This window comes from Halichoerus grypus, chromosome 14 (assembly GCF_964656455.1).
Source record: "Halichoerus grypus chromosome 14, mHalGry1.hap1.1, whole genome shotgun sequence".
NCBI classification, from domain to species: Eukaryota; Metazoa; Chordata; class Mammalia; order Carnivora; family Phocidae; genus Halichoerus; species Halichoerus grypus.
In genome coordinates, this window is record NC_135725.1 from 58,459,674 (window position 1) to 58,479,456 (window position 19,783).

The 19,783-nt window shown below is 36.6% G+C and overlaps 1 protein-coding gene across 6 annotated transcripts in view; it reads left to right on the plus strand.

The window, feature by feature from the left end:
* Positions 1 to 19,783, plus strand: part of UNC13B (unc-13 homolog B) — a 218,226-nt gene that overhangs the window by 43,604 nt on the left and 154,839 nt on the right. For 5 of the 6 annotated variants that reach the window (XM_078061432.1, XM_078061428.1, XM_078061431.1 and 2 more), the window contains exons 2-3: positions 14,208 to 14,237; positions 19,454 to 19,553. In XM_078061432.1, coding sequence (XP_077917558.1) covers positions 14,208 to 14,237; positions 19,454 to 19,553 — 130 coding nt within the window. The remainder of the gene's footprint in view (positions 1 to 14,207; positions 14,238 to 19,453; positions 19,554 to 19,783) is intronic. The other variant, XM_078061429.1, reaches the window with a different exon arrangement.

A 19,783-nucleotide genomic window follows, 5' to 3' on the forward strand; every position in this document is an offset into this window, starting at 1 on the left:
ATATATAATATGGTACTTAAAACATGATTATTTTAGGGAACCATTAAAAATGATAGTTGTAAAGACTGAATAGACATGAAAAAATATTTGCTATCACTTTGAGAGGAAAATGATTTTTCACTGTATAGTTTTCTTTTTAGAGCGTTCACATTTGCTAGTTACTCATAAAGGAGGGGAAAGGAAAAAGGACATCTTGTTTGCCAGTCATAACAACTAAGTCAACTCCTGTGGTCATTTGACTGACAGAGGTCACAGTAGTGCAATTTTATGTCCAATAATTTGACAAATGTAAAAGTATAATACAGCAAAATATGCAAATTAATAATTGCAGAGATATATATACACACATATGTATATATAAAATATGTACCGTGCCAGATTGAAATGGCAGTGGGATTATATGATTTCTATCTTTTGAAATGTTAACTTCTAAGAAAAAGGAAATGGTGGTTATTTGAGAGTTGGCACACTCCTTTAATGATAGATTCTAAAGCAGGAAAGTTGCAAATAGGGACTCTAGTGCTGCAGCGCTATAGGAAGTGTTTCTTGCAGGATAGGCTTGAACAAGGCAGGTTAGCCATTCCCTATGTCTGAGGAACCAGGTCACTGGATGCAGAGTCAGTGTGAATAGGATTATTTCTTGTAATCTCAAGGGTGCCAGTTGTAGATTTGATTTTTCAGGAAGGTCAGAGAAACTCAAGAGCTGAAGTTAACAGTTTGAGGGTTAGGCACTGTGTATCTTCTCTTATTTCTGCTTTTTATTTGTAAGGAGCCTGGGGCCAAATGCTCTTCCGGTGGATTCTCTCTTTAGTCCTGACTTCTAGGGTTTCCATGTTTGCTGGAGTATTAAAGAGCCTAAATGTTCAGTTATGACTTTTTTTTAATACATAGTAGTAGTGTGGAATTAGATGATAAAAGGGAATTGGAGCCCTTCCCAGTTTTGTCTGTGAGAATACTACTTTTAAATTAGTTTCATAATTAGATATCAGGTTTGTTTATCAATCTATTTTTTTAATAATTTGAGGAAATAGTTGATAATGTAGAGCCGTATAATGTTTTATTTTATTTTTTTAAAGATTTTATTTATTTATTTGACAGCGAGAGAGAGAACACAAGCAGGGGGAGCAGCAGAGGGAGAGGGAGAAGCAGGCTCCTTGTTGAGCAGGGAGCCCGATGTAGGGCTTGATCCCAGGACCCTGGGATCATGACCTGAGCCGAAGGCAGACGCTTAATGACTGAGCCACCCAGGCGCCCCTTATTTTATTTTTTAATTTTTTTTAAAGATTTTATTTATATGAGAGAGAGCACAAGCAGGGGGAGCGACAGAGGGAGAGGGAGAAGCAGGCTTCCCACTGAGCAGGAAACCCAATGCAGGGCTAGAACCCAGGACTCTGGGATCATGACCCGAGCTGAAGGCAGACGCTCAAACGACTGAGCCACCCAGGCACCCCTAATGTTTTATTTTAAATACATATTTAATGTTTTTCAAACTTTAAACCTTTCAGACTTCCAAATTAATACCTGTTTGTTTTAATAAGTGAACAATATGAAGATATGTAAGGATTTAAAAACTTTTAAAAACTTGGTAACCTCACATCTATCCCTATCTCATTTCCTGAGGTAACTAACAGCCCACATGGTGTGTATCTTTCTATGCCTTTCTTCCTATTTATAACAAATATATAAGCATATATACATATATATTAGTTTTTTGGTTTCCTTTTTTAAATAACAGCTTTTTTTTTTTAGATAATTCACATACCCTACAATTCATCCACTTAGTTTACAATGCACTGGTTTTTGTATATTCAGAGTTGTGCAGCCATCAGTGCAATCAGTCCTAGAACATTATCACCCCAAAAGAAACACCTTACCCATTAGCAGTTACTCTGCTTTTTTCCCCCCAAGCTCTCTAGCCGTAGGCAACTGCTAATCTACTTTTTCTCTTCATACAATTACTTTCCTGGACATTTTATATAAATGGAATTATAAAATATAATTGTCTTTTATGGCTGGTTTCTTTCACTTAGCATGCTTTTGAAGTTTATTCAAGTTTTAGCTTTCATTAGTACTTTTATCCCTTTTATGGCTGAGTAAGATTGCATTGTTTGGATATACCACATTTTGTTATCCGTTCATCTGTTAATAGATGTTTGGGTTGTTGCTGCTTTTGAGTTATTATGAATAATGCTGCTAAGAACGTTCATGTACAATTTTTGTGTAGGTATATATTTTTTTAAATTGAGGCAAAACTCATACAATTAACCATTTTAAATTATAGTTCAGTGGCATTTAGTATATTTAAAACGTACAATCACCACCTCTTTCAAAATTTCAAATGTTTTCATCATCCTAGAAAAACACCCCATAATTAAGTAATCATTCCCTCTTCCTCCATCTCCTGGTAACCACTAATCTGCTTTCTGGCTTTTCCAATTTTGGATATATTGTATCATGTAAAAGGAATCATACCGTAGGTAGTCCTTTGTGACTGGCTTCTTTAATTTAGCATAATGTTTTCAGGCTTTTTGTACGTTGTAGCATTTATCAGTATTTCTTTGTCTTTTTTAAAATTTTATTTATTTGAGAGAGAGAAAGCATGAGCGAGGGGAGGGGCAGAGGGAGAGGGAGAAGCAGACTCTCTGCTGAGCAGGGAACCCAATGCGGGGCTCGATCCCAGGACCCTGAGGTCATGACCCAAGCTGGAGAAAGATGCCCAGCCAACTGAGCCAACCAGGTGCCCCTCAGTATTTCATCTTTTTTATGGCTGAATAATATTCTGTATGGATATATTACATTTTATTTATTTATTCATGGACATTTGGGTTGGATACTATGAATATTGCTTGATATTATGAATAATATTGCTTTAAACATTTGTATACATGTTTCAGTGTGGGCATATGTTTTCATTTTTCCTGGATATATACCTGAGAGTGGAATTGTTCCTAAGAGCCAAATGGTAGCTCTGTGTGTAACGTTTTGAGGAACTGTGAACTGTTTTTTAAAGTGTCTGTACCATTGTGCATTTCCAACCAGCAGTGAATGTGGATCCCAATTTCTCCACATAAAAGCCAACAGTTATTAGGGTATTTTTTTATTTTACCCATCCCAGTGGGTGTGAAATGGTATCTCATTTTACTAATTTTGATTTACATTTTTGTTTTGTTTTCATATACATTTCCCTAGTAACTAATGATGTTGAACATCTTTCATGTGTTTATTGGTCATTTGTATATCTTCTTTGGAAAAGTGTTCAAATTCTTTGCACATTTTTTAATCAGGTTATTTTTATTAACTTGTAGGAGTTCTGTATACTAGATACAAAACCCTTGTTTATGCTTTGCAAATATTTTCTCCTGTTCTCTGGTTATATTTTCATATTATATTTAATCTTAATCGTGTCCTTTGACATGAAAAGTTAAGTGTGAAGTTCAGTTTATTTTTCTTTTGTTGCTTGTGTTTTAGGTGTTTTATGTAAGAAACCATCACCTAATTTAAAGTCACAAAGATTTACATCTATGTTTTCTAAGAGTTTTCATAGTTTGAGCTCTTACAGTTAGGTCTTTTATCTATTTTGAGTTAATTTTTATATATGATGTGAGGTTTTCGGTTTGCTTTTACACAACAGAATTACATGAAGTGTATTATATATTTTTAGTTGGTAATACATCCTGGATATCTTTTCTGGTCATTTATATGTTTATGTATTTTTAAAAGTCTATGAATAAAAGAAGGTGTTACTTTTCTAATTTGTAAACTTCCCATTTGGGAGCATTGATACCTATGAGTCTACCTGCAGTTACCTTTACTTGCTGAGTATTGATCCAGACTCTGTTCAAAACCAAACTTTAGACCACTTGCTTTCAGGCTGTACTTTGATTTCCATTTTAATGTATCCATCCATTTTGAGGTTAACTAAAACATTGGTATTTATATAGTTAAATGCTACTGGAGAGGCACAACCTAAGACGTATTTGCCCTTTCATATAAACCATTCATACTTGTTAGACTATCACTTTGGTTATTTCAAGGGAATATTTTCGTTGCTTTGTGTTTATCAAATGCCAATACTGAGATGATACAGGTATTAGAATCATCTGACAAGGATTTTAAAACTGCCATCATAAAAATGCTTCAGTCAGCAATTACAAATGCACTTGAAATAAATGAATAGCTAGAAAATCTCAGGAAAGAAATAGAAGATCTAAAGAAGAACCAAGGGGCGCCTGGGTGGCTCAGTCGTTAAGCGTCTGCCTTCAGCTCAGGTCATGATCCCAGGGTCCTGGGATCGAGCCCCGCATCAGGCTCCTGCTTGGCAGGAAGCCTGCTTCTCCCTCTCCCACTCCCCCTTCTTGTGTTCCCTCTCTCACTGTGTCTCTCTCTGTCAAATAAATAAATAAAATCTTTAAAAAAAAAATAAAATAAAAAAAAATAAGAACCAAGTGGAAATTTTAGAACTAAAAAATGCAATAACCAAAAAACTCAATGGATGAGCCCAATGGCAGAATGAAGAGAGCAAAGATTCAGTGAACTTGAAGATAGGATAATAGAAATTGTGCTGTTTGAATAAGAGAGAGAAAATAGACTGAAAAAGAAAATGAAGAGAACCTCTGAGACCTGTGGAATTACTGGAAAAGATCTGATATGTCATCAGACTTTCAGGAGAGGAAAAAGAGGATGGGGATGAAAAAGTATTCAAAGAAATAATGGCTGAGGGGCGCCTGGGTGGCTTAGTCATTAGGCATCTGCCTTCAGCTCAGGTCATGATCCCAGGGTCCTGGGATTGAGCCCCGCATCGGGCTCCCTGCTCCGTGGGAAGCCTGCTTATCCCTCTCCCACTCCCCCTGCCTGTGTTCCCTCTCTCGCTGTGTCTCTCTCTGTCAAATAAATAAAATCTTTAAAAAAAAAAGAAATAATGGCTGAAAGCTTTTCAAATTTGGCAAAAAGCATAGATCTACAGATTTAAGAAGCTGAGCAAACTTTAAACATGATAAAAGAAATCCACACCAAGACACATCATAATTAAACTTTAAAGACAAAGAAAGGGGTGCCTGAGTGGCTCAGTCGTTAAGCATCTGCTTTCGGCTCAGGGCATGATCCCAGGGTCCTGGGATCGAGACCCACATCGGGCTCCCTGCTCAGCGGGAAGCCTGCTTCTCCCTCTCCCACTCCCCCTGCTTGTGTTCCCTCCCTCGCTGTGTCCCTCTCTGTCAAATAAATAAATAAAGTCTTTAAAAAAAAAAAAAAAGACAAATATTGAAAGCAGCAGAAGAGAAATATATAGAGAGAGTAAAAACAATTTAAATGCCTGGATTTCTCATCAGAAACCATGGAGACCAGAAGGAAGTGGCGCAACACTTTTCAAAAGCAGAAAGAAAAAGTCAACTCACAATTCCATATCCAGTGAAAATATCTTTGAAGAATGAAGATGTTCTTAGATGAAGAAATTTCTTCAAACAGTAAGGAAATGATAAAAGAAACCTTGGCATATCAGGAAGAAAGAACAAAAGGGCGCCTGGGTGGCTTAGTTGGTTAAGCAGCTGCCTTCGGCTCAGGTCATGATCCAGGAGTCCCTGAATCAAGTCCTGCATCAGGCTCCCTGCTCGGCAGGGAGTCTGCTTCTCCCTCTGACCCTCCCCCCCTCATGTGCTCTCTCTCTCAAATAAATAAATAAAATCTTAAAAAAAAAAAAACAATGGAAAGAAAAATATGGGTAAATAAAACAGGCTTCTTTAGTTTCTAAATTATGTTCAATAATAGAAATATTGTCCTATGTGGTTCTCATCTTTGTAGTAGAAATATTTTAAGATGATTATATTACAAGTGGAGGAATGATAAGGTGGCTTAAAGGCAATATAACAGCTTCTATACTTCGCTTGAACTGGTAAAATGTTGACAACCTTAGACTGTGATGTTATATATGTAAAATGTAATACTAAGAGAGACCACTAAAAAAATCTGTACAAAGTGATACATTAAAATATATTACAAATAAAAACAGAGTTCCAAAAAAATCTTTAACCCACAGGAAGGCAAGAAAAAGAAAATGGAGAAAAAGCCTGAGAACAAACAGAAAACAAAAAATGATAGATTTAAGCCATAACAGTTTAAGAAGTACATTAAATGTAAATGATCTAAGTACATAAGAGTTTGGCAGAGTGGATATAAAAACATAACTATATATTGATACATAGAACAACTTGGATGGACCTCAGGGTTGTTATGCTGAGTGGAAAAAGGCAATTTTGAAAGACTACTTTGTATATGAATCTGTTTATATAGTATTCTTGAAATGACAAAATTATGCAGATGGGGGACAGATAAGTTGTTGCCAGGGGTTAGAGATGATGAAGGAGGGGATAAGCATGACTATAAAGTAGTATCATGAGGAAGATCTTGTGATGATGGAATTTTTTTTTTTTTTTTAGTGATGGAATAGTTCTATATCTTGATTGCAGTGGTAGTTGTGTGGATCTACATATTTGATAAATACTGTAGAAAAACATATACACACATTATGTTAATTTCCTCGTTTTGATATTGTACTATCATTATGTAAGATTATGTAAGATTTCTGTAAGATTTAACTTGTGGGAAACTGGGTGAAGGGTACATTGGACCCCTCTATTATTGTTGCAACTCTCTGTAAATCTATAATTATTTCAAAATAAAAGTTAATCCTATAGTAAACATTATACTCAATATTGAAACGTTAAAAAATAGTTATTTATGTGTATACACACACACACACACACACACACACACACACACACACAGAGGAATATCACTTAGCCATGAAAAGGATGAGATCTTGCCATTTGCAACAACATGGGTAGACCTAAAGGGTATTATGCTAAACAAAATAAGTAAGAGAAAGACAAATACTATATGATTTTACTTGTAAGTGGAATCTAAAAAATAAATTAATAAACAAAATGCAGAAACAGACTCATAAATACAGAGAAAAAACTGATGGTTGCAATTATGGGGGTGGGGTGTGGTAGGATGGGAGGGGAGATGGGCAAAATGGGTGAAGAGGAGTGGGTGGCAGATAGAGGCTTCCAGTTATGGAGTGAATAAATTACAGGGGTGAAAGATAAAGCATAGGGAATATAGTCAATGGTATTGTAATAGCACTGTATGATGACAGATGGTAGCTATGCTTGTGAACATATGGACTTGTTGAATCACTGTTGTACACCTGAAACTAACTATATGTGAATTATACGTCAATAAAAAATTTAAGTTCAAGGAGTTAATATTTAAAAAATTCCCGCTTGGGACGTCTGGGTGGCTCAGTCGGTTGGGTGTCTGCCTTCGGCTCAGGTCATGATCCCAGCCTCCCAGGATCGAGCCCCACATCAGGCTCCTTGCTTGGCGGGGAGCCTGTTTCTCCCTCTGCCTGCCGCTCCCCCTGCTTATGCGTGCGCATGCTCTCTTTCTCTGACAAATCTTAAAAAATAAAATTCCCACTTAAAATCAAACAATTCAAGGATGCCAACTTTTATTATTTACATTCAGTAGTTTATTAGAAGTCCTAACCTGTGCCATAAGATCAGAAAAAGAATGAAAAGATTTTAGGTTTGGAAAGAAATAAAAAAATGATAGATGATGTGATTTTCTATTAAAACTAGAGAATCTAGGCCTAAAAGAAGAGTGTAACAGAATTATTACATTTAAGATAGTTTACAAAAGTTAGCTGCATTTCTATGTAGTACAAATATCATTGGCAATAGCAAAAACAAAAGAATGCTGTAGTGAAATCTAGCAAAATATGTATGGGACAAAATTAAATTAATTTTGTAGGAAATTATAACCAAGACATTAAAGAAGGGTTAAATAAGTAGACATGCTGTTTTCAAGTATAAGAAACCTAAAAATTTCTGTGCCACCCTCCAGCGGAAACATAAATATTTTATTATTTATTCTATTTTATTTTTTTAAAGATTTTATTTATTTATTTGACAGAGACACAGCGAGAGAGGGAACATAAGCAGGGGGAGTGGGAGAGGGAGAAGCAGGCTTCCTGCTGAGCAGAGAGCCCGATGTGGGGCTCCATCCCAGGACCCTGGGATCATGACCTGAGCCGAAGGCAGATGCTTAATGACTGAGCCACCCAGGCGCCCCAACTTAAATATTTTAAAAATGTAAAGTTTCCTCATTTGATTTATAGATGTTAACTGTAGTTCTGATCAATCTTACCACTGATTTTGGGAACTTGCCATTTGATTCTAAAATTTACAAAGGTTTGGTTATCATCTGAAAACCTGTTTATGTAATAGTGACATTAAGAAATTAATGGGGAAAAACCTTATGTGAAGAGATGCAAAAAAGGAGTAAGCATAACAGTGTAGAACTAGGCAGGAATCTCTTGCCTTAGCTGGTATCAAGATTTCAAGAATAACATTATAGTTATATAGAGAGAAGTATGTAATACTTAAATATACATATATTATGGCAAAGTAATAAATAGGATGTAGGTCAGATTTGATACAGTATTCTAAGATTTAAAATAATGATAGCTGAACCAATCTTTGTTACTCTCTAGGTATAAGTATCCAAATTCCAGAATAAATCAGTAAAACGAGGTCACCAAGACTTCTAAGGATTTTATTTTTCAAGTAACACCAGTGCAGTTTGACTTTTCAAGTGAATTTCTGTGCTGTTGCTTTTACTAAAATATGATGCATGTCATGAAAACATTTTAATTTACAAAATTAGTTAATTTAAAAATGGGAACTGAAATAAATGCTTTTTTACATTTCAGTGTCCTTTTACATCAATTCTTTTATCTCCCTCAATATACAAAAACCTTCATTTTCCACAACAGACATAATATTCACCTTCTATGTGAAAACCCCGAGGACTAAGATATTACTTTTTTTGTGTGTGTGTAAGGGCCCACAGATGAGCAGTGTCAGAGGCAAGTCTAGAGTCAAAGTCTGGTTTCTTGTCCTGTGCTTTTCCCAAATAACTGCAATGATTTTCTAGCATTAGCAGCTGCTATTTTTGTTCCACTTCTGTAGGATTATTATAATATTTCAGGAGTTGTCATTTGAAATGTTGGGAAACACTCAGATTTTAGGTGCTGTATCTTCATGACAAATACTTAGAAAAACATGCTCCTATGATAATGATTTTCTCAAGGGCCTATGTTTATTATACCTAGGGCTAGAGTAGACCTTGAATTAGCAATGATTCCATCCAGTTCCAAAGAGATACTTGCAAACACCATGTAATTAGCCCATTTTAATAGAGCAAATAAACATAAGACTAATCAATAAAAGCAGACTTTTGCAAACATAAAATAGGAAAATCTAATGAGAATGACAACATTGCAAAAAGAAGTTTTATTAGCAGATGCTAATGCATGAATTTCCCCTTGATATGCACTGTTTTGTGGATAGATGTGCATTTTTTCTGGAGAGCAGATTTGTAGCTTTTGTTAAATTATCAAAGGAGTCTAACTTTTAAAAGGTTAAGAATTTACAGTAATACACAACGGGAGGGAAGGCATGTTGGCACAGTTTCAAGGAGGAGCAAGTGATGATAAAAAAGAGAGGGACTATACCTAGGAAAAACTGAAAAGCAAACAAAATGTATCTACTTCATTTCTGGACTTTCTGGTATCCTTGTGCTGTCTTTCCAAAGGAGATTTAGAAAGATTTCCTTTTTTTTTTTTTTTTTTAATTTATTCTTAAATAGGAAAAGCTCTGGATTTAAGATACTGTAATTCCTTTGTTTTAGCCCCGTGTCTAACTAGCTCCAAATACCTGTACCCAAACTCTTGGAGATTTTGCGGGGCTAGTGGACTTTGCCTGTCTTTGGAATGTTGGGAAACACTCAGATTTTAGGTGCTGTTATCTTCATGACTAACATGTAGAAAAACGCGCTCCTCTTTGATTTTTTTCATGCCTTTTTAATGCTGTTTCTTATGTTTCTTTTCTTATCTATATTTTACCCATTTCCTTAGTCCTACTTCTGTTTGATGAAGTCTTTGATTATTATCCCACCCTCCTCACCGGTCCTTTCTTTGTGGCACATTTTATCTGAACACTGCATTTTGGTTTCTAGACTGACAGTGCATTATATGATTGGATCTTTACTCTGTGTGCTTGCATTTTTTTTTTTTTTCCAACTTCCTTAGGGTAGAGACCATGGTTTTTCATTCTTTCTCTTCCTTCTGCTGTTGCTGTGGCATTTTGGTGAAATGGAAAGAACTAGATTTATAATCAAAAGACATAAATCCTTTATCAAGCTCCATTACTTATTATCCATATGATGTTGCCAACAGATTCTTAATCTGACCCAGCCACAGAAACTCTCTGAGCTTGACTTTTGCTAATCTGTGAAATGGAGATAAAAAGGAAAATTAGTGTAAGCTCCCAATATCTGTTAACAAGAACGGTCCATTGTGGTGCTCTAACACCCTGGAAATTTACTATTGTCCTTTAGAGCTCTACTGTTAGACATTCATGACCTTCTACTGGAATACCAACTTCTCTACAGCTTTCTCTAAACAACCCTGCATCTTTGTTTCACTCCCTCAAAATTGAAGTTGGGAGCATGTGATTACTGCATCTAGGTCGGCTGCCTTTGGCTTCTGTCGTGTGTTTTAGGTCCTGCCTCCCATCTCTCTCAGGATTCCTTCAGAAGAAGAAGAGTGTTTTGATACTAAGGCGCCCAAAAGACAAATAGCTACCTCATCCATTTAATTCAGTTTTTAGGCAGTTTTTTTTTCTTGCCTAACACTATTGTTTTAATTTGTAATTCCCTAATGACATATGATGTTGAACATCTTTTCATGGAGTTACTTGCTATCTATATATCTTCTTGGGGTGAAGTGTCTATTAATGTCTTGCTCATTTTAAAGTCAGGTAGTGTGTTTTCTTAACTGTTGAGTTTTAGGAGTTCTTTGTGTATTTTGGATAACAGTCCTATATGAGATGTGTCTTTTGCAAATACTTTTTCCCAGTCTGTGGCTTATCTTCTCATTCTTTTGACCTGGCCTTACCCAGAGCAGTTTTTAATTTACTGAAGTCCAGCTTATCAGTTACTTCTTTTGTGAATTGTGCCTCTGTGATGTGTCTAAAAAGTCCTAATCATATCCAAGGTCATCTGAATTTTCTCCTATGTTATCTCCTAGGATTTCATAATTTTGTGTTTTACATTTAGGTCTATGATCCATTTTGAGTTAATTTTTGTGAAGGTCTGTCTCTAAGAAATTTTTTTTTTTCCCCACCATTTACAAGTCCATTAGTTATAGCACCATTTGTTGAAAAGGCTATTGTTGCTCCATTGTATTGCCTTTGCTCCGTTGTTGAAGATTAGTTTACTGGGGCACCTGGTTGGCTCAGATGGTGGATGGAGCATGTGTCTCTCGGGGTTGTAAGTTTGAGACCCACATTGGATGTAGAGGTTGCTTAAAAATAAAATCTTAAAAAAAAATTAGTTGACTATATTTATGTGGGTCTATTTCTGGCTCTCTGTTCTGTTCCATTTGATCTATTTGTCTGTTCTTTCACTAAAACCATACTGTCTTGATCACTAATAGCTTTATAGTAAGTCTCCAAAGTTGGGTAGTATTGGTCTTGAACTTCAGCATAGAGTTGGCTATTGTGGGTCTTTTGCTTTTCTGTATAAACTTTAGTCAGTTTGTCCATATCCACAAGATAGCTTGCTGGGATTTTTTTTTTTTTTTTTTTAGTAAAGGGTCTTCTTTTACTTTATTTTGAAAGTAGCAGGCCGGTGAATGAGGGAATAAGTGACATTTTAAAGGTTAGCAGACTATGTCAGAATTCTGTTTAATTACATAGTTACCGTTTATCACATGATAATACAAATATAAGTGAATCACATTATAGTGCTAACAATATTAAATAACTCTTGGGTAAAAACCATCAATTTAGGTGTTCAAAATCTCAATCATGCAGGGTTGTGGTGTAGAGTAGTATTTTTGAACTGCTTTTTTTAAGTGATGGAGGAAATTTTAATTTTAACTTGCTGGGATTTTGATTAGTATTGTATTAAATCTCTAGGTCAAGTTGGAAAGAACTGACATCTTGACAATATTGAGTATTCCTATCCATGAGCATGGATTATTTCTCTGATTACTTCTTTCATATGTTTCATCAGTTTTCCTAATCTAGATCTTGTACTTATTTTTTTAGATTTATACTTAAGTATTTAATTTTTTTGTGCTAATGTAAATGCTAAGTGTGTTTTAAAAAATTTTTTTTGTTTTAAGTAAGCTCTACACTCAATGTGGGGGTGGAACTCATGACCCCTAGATCAATAGTCACATGCTCTACCAACTAAGCCAGCCAGGTGACCCCCTTTTTCCAGTTTTTTTTTTTTTTTTAAGATTTTATTTATTTATTCATTTGACAGAGAGAGACACAGTGAGAGAAGGAACACAAGCAGGGGGAGGGGGAGAGGGAGAAGCAGGCTTCCCGCTGAGCAGGGAGCCCGATGTGGGGCTCGATCCCAGGATCCTGGGATCATGGCCTGAGCCGAAGGCAGACGCTTAACAACTGAGCCACCCAGGCGCCCCTCTCCCTTTTTCCAGTTTTAAATGTGGATTCTTGATTTCTTAGTATTGACTTTTGAGATTTCTTCTTATAGTCCTTTATCAGTCTTATTATACATGGTTTGTAAATATTTCCTCTTAAACTTGCCTTTTTTTTTTTTTTTTTTTAAGGTTTTATTCATTTACTTAGCACGTTTGTGAGCCAGGGGAGGGGAAGAGGGAGAGAGAGAATCCCAAGCAGACTCCCAAGCAGACTCCACACTGAGTGTGGAGCTGGACTCAGGGCTTGATCCCATGACCCTGAGATAACGACCTGAGCCGGAATTAAGAGTCAGAAGCTTAACCGATTGAGCTACCCAGGCGCCCCAAACTTGCCTTTTTTAACAGTGTCTTGAGGAATGCATTTTTTAAATTCTCAGTCTAGTCTATCCATTTTTTTCTTTTAACGTACATGATTTTTTAATCAATTTAAGAAATCTTTGCCTAGCCCAAGATCACTAAGATTTTCTGTTTTCTCTTAGATATTTTATAGTTTTGGCTCATATTTAGTAATATTCATGATTCATTTTAAGTTTTGCGTGTGGTATGAAGTAAAGATAATGTTATATTTATATATTCCATATATATATTTCAATTTTATTTCATTGATCGATGTCTAATTTTATGCCAGTGCTACACTATCTTGATTACTGTAGCTTTATAGTAAGTCTTAGATTAAATGAAACTATTAAAGAATAATTGGGAAGAAGGATTGATGTGAGACTACAAGGGACAGTCCAGTGGGAGACATACTTTGATTCAGTAAAATAGATTTTAGCATTAAGTGTTGCTTGAAAATGGAGAGGGTCTTGTAAAAACGTACTGAATTACCCATTCTCTTGGATGTGTTAGGCAGAGCTTGGATGTCAGCTAAGGTGAAGCTTTCAGTTGTAATTTAGGACAAGGAGAGTGGCAGATCTGTACCCTCAAGTATCCTTTTCAGGCATTGTTTTGGGATTTCCTTTTATTTTCCCCCTACTCCTGCACACTTAGTCTTAATCTTCATTGATGGGAAAATATTTGGTGTTTACTGGAATTTGGCAATTCTCCTGCATCTTTGTTGTCTTTGACCTTTCTTAGAAGCTGGCATGCTGCAATCCTAATGTGGGATTCTTTCTTTTGCAGTCCTGCACTGATGTTTTGTAAATAGCTCTTTGTGGTCATTTGGATAGGAGCTTTTCTTGTTACCTTGTTTATTCCCAGCAAGAAATTACTTCTCCCCCTTGTTTAAAATCTGTTGTCTAAATCTGGCCTGTTGAGCTCTTTTGGCATGAATGAAATGGGGGGAATTTCTATGATGGGCTTTAAATGAGAAACATATATAACTTAAACCTTAGATATGTGAAATGAAACAGGTTGCCTGCCAAAGGAGTAATTGAGTTTCCTCTATCGTTGTCAAGAGGCTGTGAGAGATTTCTGCATTGAGGATGAGATTAGATTGGATGATTTGTAAGGGCCCTTCTAACTCTGCCTTCAACCTTTGGTCAGAAGTCTCAGCATCTTTTCTCTTAGACTTAGACTTACAAATCTAGTCTAAAACTCTAACCTTGGCATATAGTAGATGCTCAAGAAATGTTGGTTTAGTTAATGAATTTGCAAAAATTCTTCATGGTGTCCTCTTTTTTTTCTCTTGCAGTTAAAAGAGCCAAATTCCAGGGCTCACCAGGTAAGGCTGGCCTTTAATTATGTCTTTTCCCTTCATACTTGCTGTGATTTAAAATCAGCCTTTAGGGGCGCCTGGGTGGCTCAATCGTTAAGTGTCTGCCTTGGGCTCAGGTCATGATCCCAGGGTCCTGGGATCAAGCCCCGCATCGGGCTCCCTGCTCAGCGGGAAGCCTGCTTCTCCCTCTCCCCCTGCTTCTGTTCCCTCTCTCACTGTGTCTCTCTCTGTCAAATAAATAAATAAAATCTTAAATAAAATAAAATCAGCCTTAAAAAAAATCAATCTTTTAAACAGTCATTAATTTCATTTAATTCATTGATTAAATAAATTCACAAAATTTATTAAATTATTAAAAATCAGTATGGGGAGATGTTGGTCAAGGAGTACAAAGTTTCAGTAATGCAAGATGAATAATTTCTGGAGAATTAACATACAACATTTTATAATTAATGAGTACTGTATACTTGGAATTTGCTAAGAGGGTGGATCTCGAGCTGTCAATGTGCACATATACACACTTGAAAAGAAAATGGTAATTATGTGAGTTGTGATGAATATATTAATTAGCTTGATTATGGTGGTTATTTCACAGTATGTATCAAATCAAGTTGTACACCTTAAATACATACAATTTTAAATTGTCAAACCTCAGTAAAGCTGGAAAAAATCAATGCTGTTGTAAAACATTAAAGAAATCTTATCTAGTGAAAACTTAAAGTCCCCTTACCTCAATTTCACTTCTCCCCAGTAACTATTTAGAGGTTTGTATATACCTTCTCAGATTTCTTCTGTGTATATGCATGTATAAATGAATAGATTAACCTTGTTCAACCTGCTTTTATTCCAACAACACGTTACTTTGAGTGTGTGTATACATATATCTGGTTCTTCTTTTTCTTTTTCTTTATTTAAAGTGAACTTTGGGGGCACCTGGGTGGCACAGTGGGTTAACCGTCCAATTCTTGGTTTGGGCTCAGGTTGTGATCTTAGGATCTAGGGATTGAGCCCCACATCAGGCTCCATGCTCAGCGCAGTCTGCTTGGGTTTCTCTCCCACTCCCCTCTGCTCCTCCCCACTGTGCCTGTGTCTCTCTCTCTAAATAAATAAATCTTAAAAAAAAATAAAGTTAATTTTATGCCCAGTATGTGCCCAGAATTTTGTTATAAGTTTGTACCCTGGGTTCCTGATTGATGAATATTTAGCTTGTTTCCATTTTTTACTATTTTAAGCAAATACATGTTTTTGTGCACTTATCATTGTCTGCTTTGCAAATGTATCTATACACTAGAGTCCAGAAATAGAGAATTGCTGGGATAATGGTATGCATTTTTAAAAAATTTGGTAGCTGCTGCCACACTGCACTTCTGAAAGTTTTGGGGGAGATTATACTTAAACTAAAAGTATATGAGTGTTGATGAGCACTGGGTGTTATACGCAGCTAATGAATTATTGAATACTACATCAAAAACTAATGAGGTATTCTGTGTTGGCTAACTGAACATAATAAAAAAAAAATGAGTGTTTATCCAAATCCTTATCAACATTAGGTAGTATGAAACTTTAATCTTTGCCCATCAGAAGGTGAAAATAGTATTTACTTGTTTCAATACACATTTTCTTAATTATGAATGTCAAGTTACAGAGACTTATTCTGGTTACTGCTGGGGAAAAGGGAAGGTACTGGGGATTACTGGGAAAAAGTGAACATGATTGGGAATCCATGGAATGCTGAAAAAACCAAACCTTGGGTACAGTAGGAACTAAGACAGTTACTGAGCCTGTTGTTCTCTCCACTAGCTAGGTCTCTCTTCTTTCTTAGAATCTGTTTTGTTTTCCTTTCTCTTCTAGCTGGCTTTCTATGCTTAACTTTTTTGCACACAGCCCATGATGGCTGCTCCAGTGGAGTATATATACTTCTCTGAGCTCCAGCACCAACTACCAATTGTGTCACTATTTCTTTTTCTTTTTTTATTATGTTATATTATTCACCATACAGTAAATCATTAGTTTTTGATGTAGTGTTCCATGATTCATTGTTTGTGTATAACACCTAGTGCTCCATGCAATACATGCCCTCCTTAATATTTCTTTGTTTTCCTTATTTAAGATCTTTTGAGAGGGAATTGGATTGGTTTCTGTTTTTTGGCCAGTTCATGGATTGGCTGCTCCTGGTGGCATCTAAATCTGGTCTGGTCAGCTGTGGTTGGATGTGGGGGGTGGAGTACAAAATCATGATAGGAAACATAGCTCAGTCGTCTATTTCACTGCTACTGGAGATGGTTGGGGATTCTCTCGTGTGGGTAGGCTTGTATTTTCATATATCTTAGGTATAATTCTGGTAAACTTCCCATGTCTAAGTATAAAACTATATAATTTTTTAATGATTTCATAAGGATTTAATAATAGTCCTAATAGTTAAAAGAGCTATGATTTATTGAGCACTTGCTGTATCAGGGCATTGCCTAAATACTTTCGCAAATGTCTTATTTAATTATCACAACAAACTTAGAACATTGTATTATTCTCACTTTTATTATTTAAATTTTTTGGGTGGGGGAGGGACAGAGGGAGAGGGAGAAAGAGAATCTTTTTTTTTTTTTTTAAAGATTTTATTTATTTATTTATTTGAGAGAGAATGAGAGAGAGAGAGTACATGAGAGGGGGGAGGGTCAGAGGGAGAAGCAGACTCCCTGCCGAGCAGGGAGCCCGATGAGGGACTCGATCCAGGGACTCCAGGATCATGACCTGAGCCGAAGGCAGTCGCTTAACCAACTGAGCCACCCAGGCGCCCCCCGAGAGAGAGAATCTTAAGCAGTATGACCAGTGCAGAGCCCAACGTGGGGCTCGGTATCACAACTCTGAGATCATGACCTGAGCCAAAATCGGAGTCGGACACTTAACTGACTGAGCCACCAGGTACCCCTAAAATTTTTTTTTAAATGAGTATAGTTGACATACAATGTTACAGTTTTAGGTGTACATCATAGTGATTCTACAAGTTTATACATTATGCTGTGTTCACCACAAGAGTAGCTACCATCTGTCACCATACAGTAATATCACAATACCATTGACTCTATTCCTTTTGTTGTGCCTTTTATTCCACTTACTCATTACATAACTGAAAGCCTCTATCTCCCACTCCCCATTTTACCCTTTCCCACCCCTCTGGCAACCATCAGTTTGTTCTCTTTATTTATAGGTCTGATTCTGCCTTTTTTTTTTTTTTTTTAAGATTTTATTTATTTATGAGAGAGAGGGAGGGAGAGAGTAAGTGAGGGGAGGGGCAGAGGAAGAAGCAGACTCCCTGCTGAGCAGGGACCCCGACACAGGACTTGATCCCAGGAGCCTGAGTTCACGACCTGAGCCGAAGGCAGATGCTTTACTGACTGAGCCACCCAGGTGCCCCATGATTCTGCTTTTTGTAAAACTGCATAATTTTAACGATGCTCCAGAGAAGATTTACCTTCTGCTAAAAGTGCATGGCAGGGCCTATTTTCTCACACTCCTAACATTAGGTAATCATTTTAAGTAATCTTTGCCTATTTGATGAGTCAAAAATGATAGTCTTTTTTTTTTTTTTTTCATTTTATAATGTTAAGATTAATTTCTTACACAGAAAAGTGAACTCTCAGTTCAGTGCCTCTAATCACGGTTCATGTAAATGTAGTAGGGGGAATGCAAAAGGTGCTGTGTTTAAGCAGTAGTACTCAATTTATATTCTCAGGTTAAAGAATCTCCTTTTCCCAACTCTGTGATAATATTGCCTTTTTTTTTTTTTTAAGATTTATTTATTTGATGGGGCACCTGGGTGGCTCAGTCGTTAGGCATCTGCCTTCGGCTCAGGTCATAATCCCAGGGTCCTGGGATTGAGGCCCACATCAGGCTCCCTGCTCGGTGGGAAGCCTGCTTCTCCCTCTCCCACTCCCCCTGCTTGTGTTCCCTCTCTCTGTGTGTCTCTCTCTGTCAAATAAATAAATAAATAAATAAAAAGATTTATTTATTTGAGGAGTGCCTGGGTGGCTCAGTCGGTTAAGCCACCAAGTCTTGGTTTCGGCTGGGGTCATTATCTCGGAGCCTGGGATACAGCCCCATATCGGGCTCTGTGCTCAGCATGGAGTGTGCTTGAGATTCTCTCTCTCCCTCTGCCCCTTCTGCTTGTGCTGTCTCTCTTTCAAATAAATAAAAAATCTTAAAAAAAAAAAAAAAGATTTAGTTATTAGAGAGAGAGAGCACGAGCGCACAGTGGGGGAGGGACAGAGAGAGAGGGAGAGAGAATCCCAAACGGACTCCTGCTGAGTGGGGAGTCTTTGGGTGGAGGGGTGGGGGACTTGATTTGACCTGCTGAAATCAAGAGTCAGATGCTCAATGGACTGAGCCACCCAGCTGGCTTTTTATGTAAGTTGTGGTTTATGCCAGCCTGAATAGATCAAGCGTGGAATTCCTTTCCTTTATGAGGATTTTTTCTCAATTCTTGTCCCTGTCAACAGCTAGATGTAACCCTTTCCTCTCCTTCAATCCTTTATCATTTTTTCTCTTTCTCTTATGGTACTTATTCCTTTTTTTGTTAATTTATGTATCTTATCTTTTCTATTAGATTAATTAGATTTGTTTTTTTCAAACTGAAGATGGGTTATAAAATCAATTCAGTTGGTTATGATTAATTTTTTTTTTTTATATTTTATTTATTTGACAGAGAGAGACACAGCGAGGGAGGGAACACAAGCAGGGGGAGTGGGAGAGGGAGAAGCAGGCTTCCCGCCGAACAGGGAGCCTGATGTGGGGCTCGATCCCAGAACCCTGAGGTCATGACCTGAGCTGAAGGCAGACACTTAATGACTGAGCCACCCAGGCGCCCCATGATTAATGTTTTAATAGTTTAAATAACAGGAAATATCAATGTATCACATCTTGTATTTCATGAAGCTTTTGTTTTCATTTGTGTATATGTGTGTCTACAGGGTCAAATATGTATTTCTAAAATTTGGAAAACTATTATAGCTTATACTTTTGAGAATAGAATGTATTTTATAATTTTTTTACAGCTCTGTATGCTTAGAATGATGGCATATAGTACAATATATAGTTTTATTTTTTCTTCAACATAAAATACTTTAATTTGGGTTACTCAGTTCCAAAGACTTTGTGAGATTGAGTAACAGTCTGAGCACTAAGTATTACATCTTCATTGTGCATTTTTTTTTTGCTTTTTTTTAAAGATAAATTTAATACATATGTGACCTTGAAAGTGCAGAATGTGAAGAGCACAACCGTAGCAGTTCGTGGTGATCAACCTTCTTGGGAACAAGATTTTATGTTGTAAGTACTTTGCAGCAGCAGCCGCCTGCAATATTTATGAAAACTACAGAGTTATGGGAACAAGTGAGGGGTATGGTGGGGTGAAGTACATCTGCAGTTTTGTTCTCTCCTGCATTTGTAATTGATTCTACATTATGTGAATTATGAATGCAAATAAACTCCCAATTCATTTATGTGGGTAAATATACTGCCTAGTCAGATTTTCCCAGTGGTCAGAATTAGGATATAGT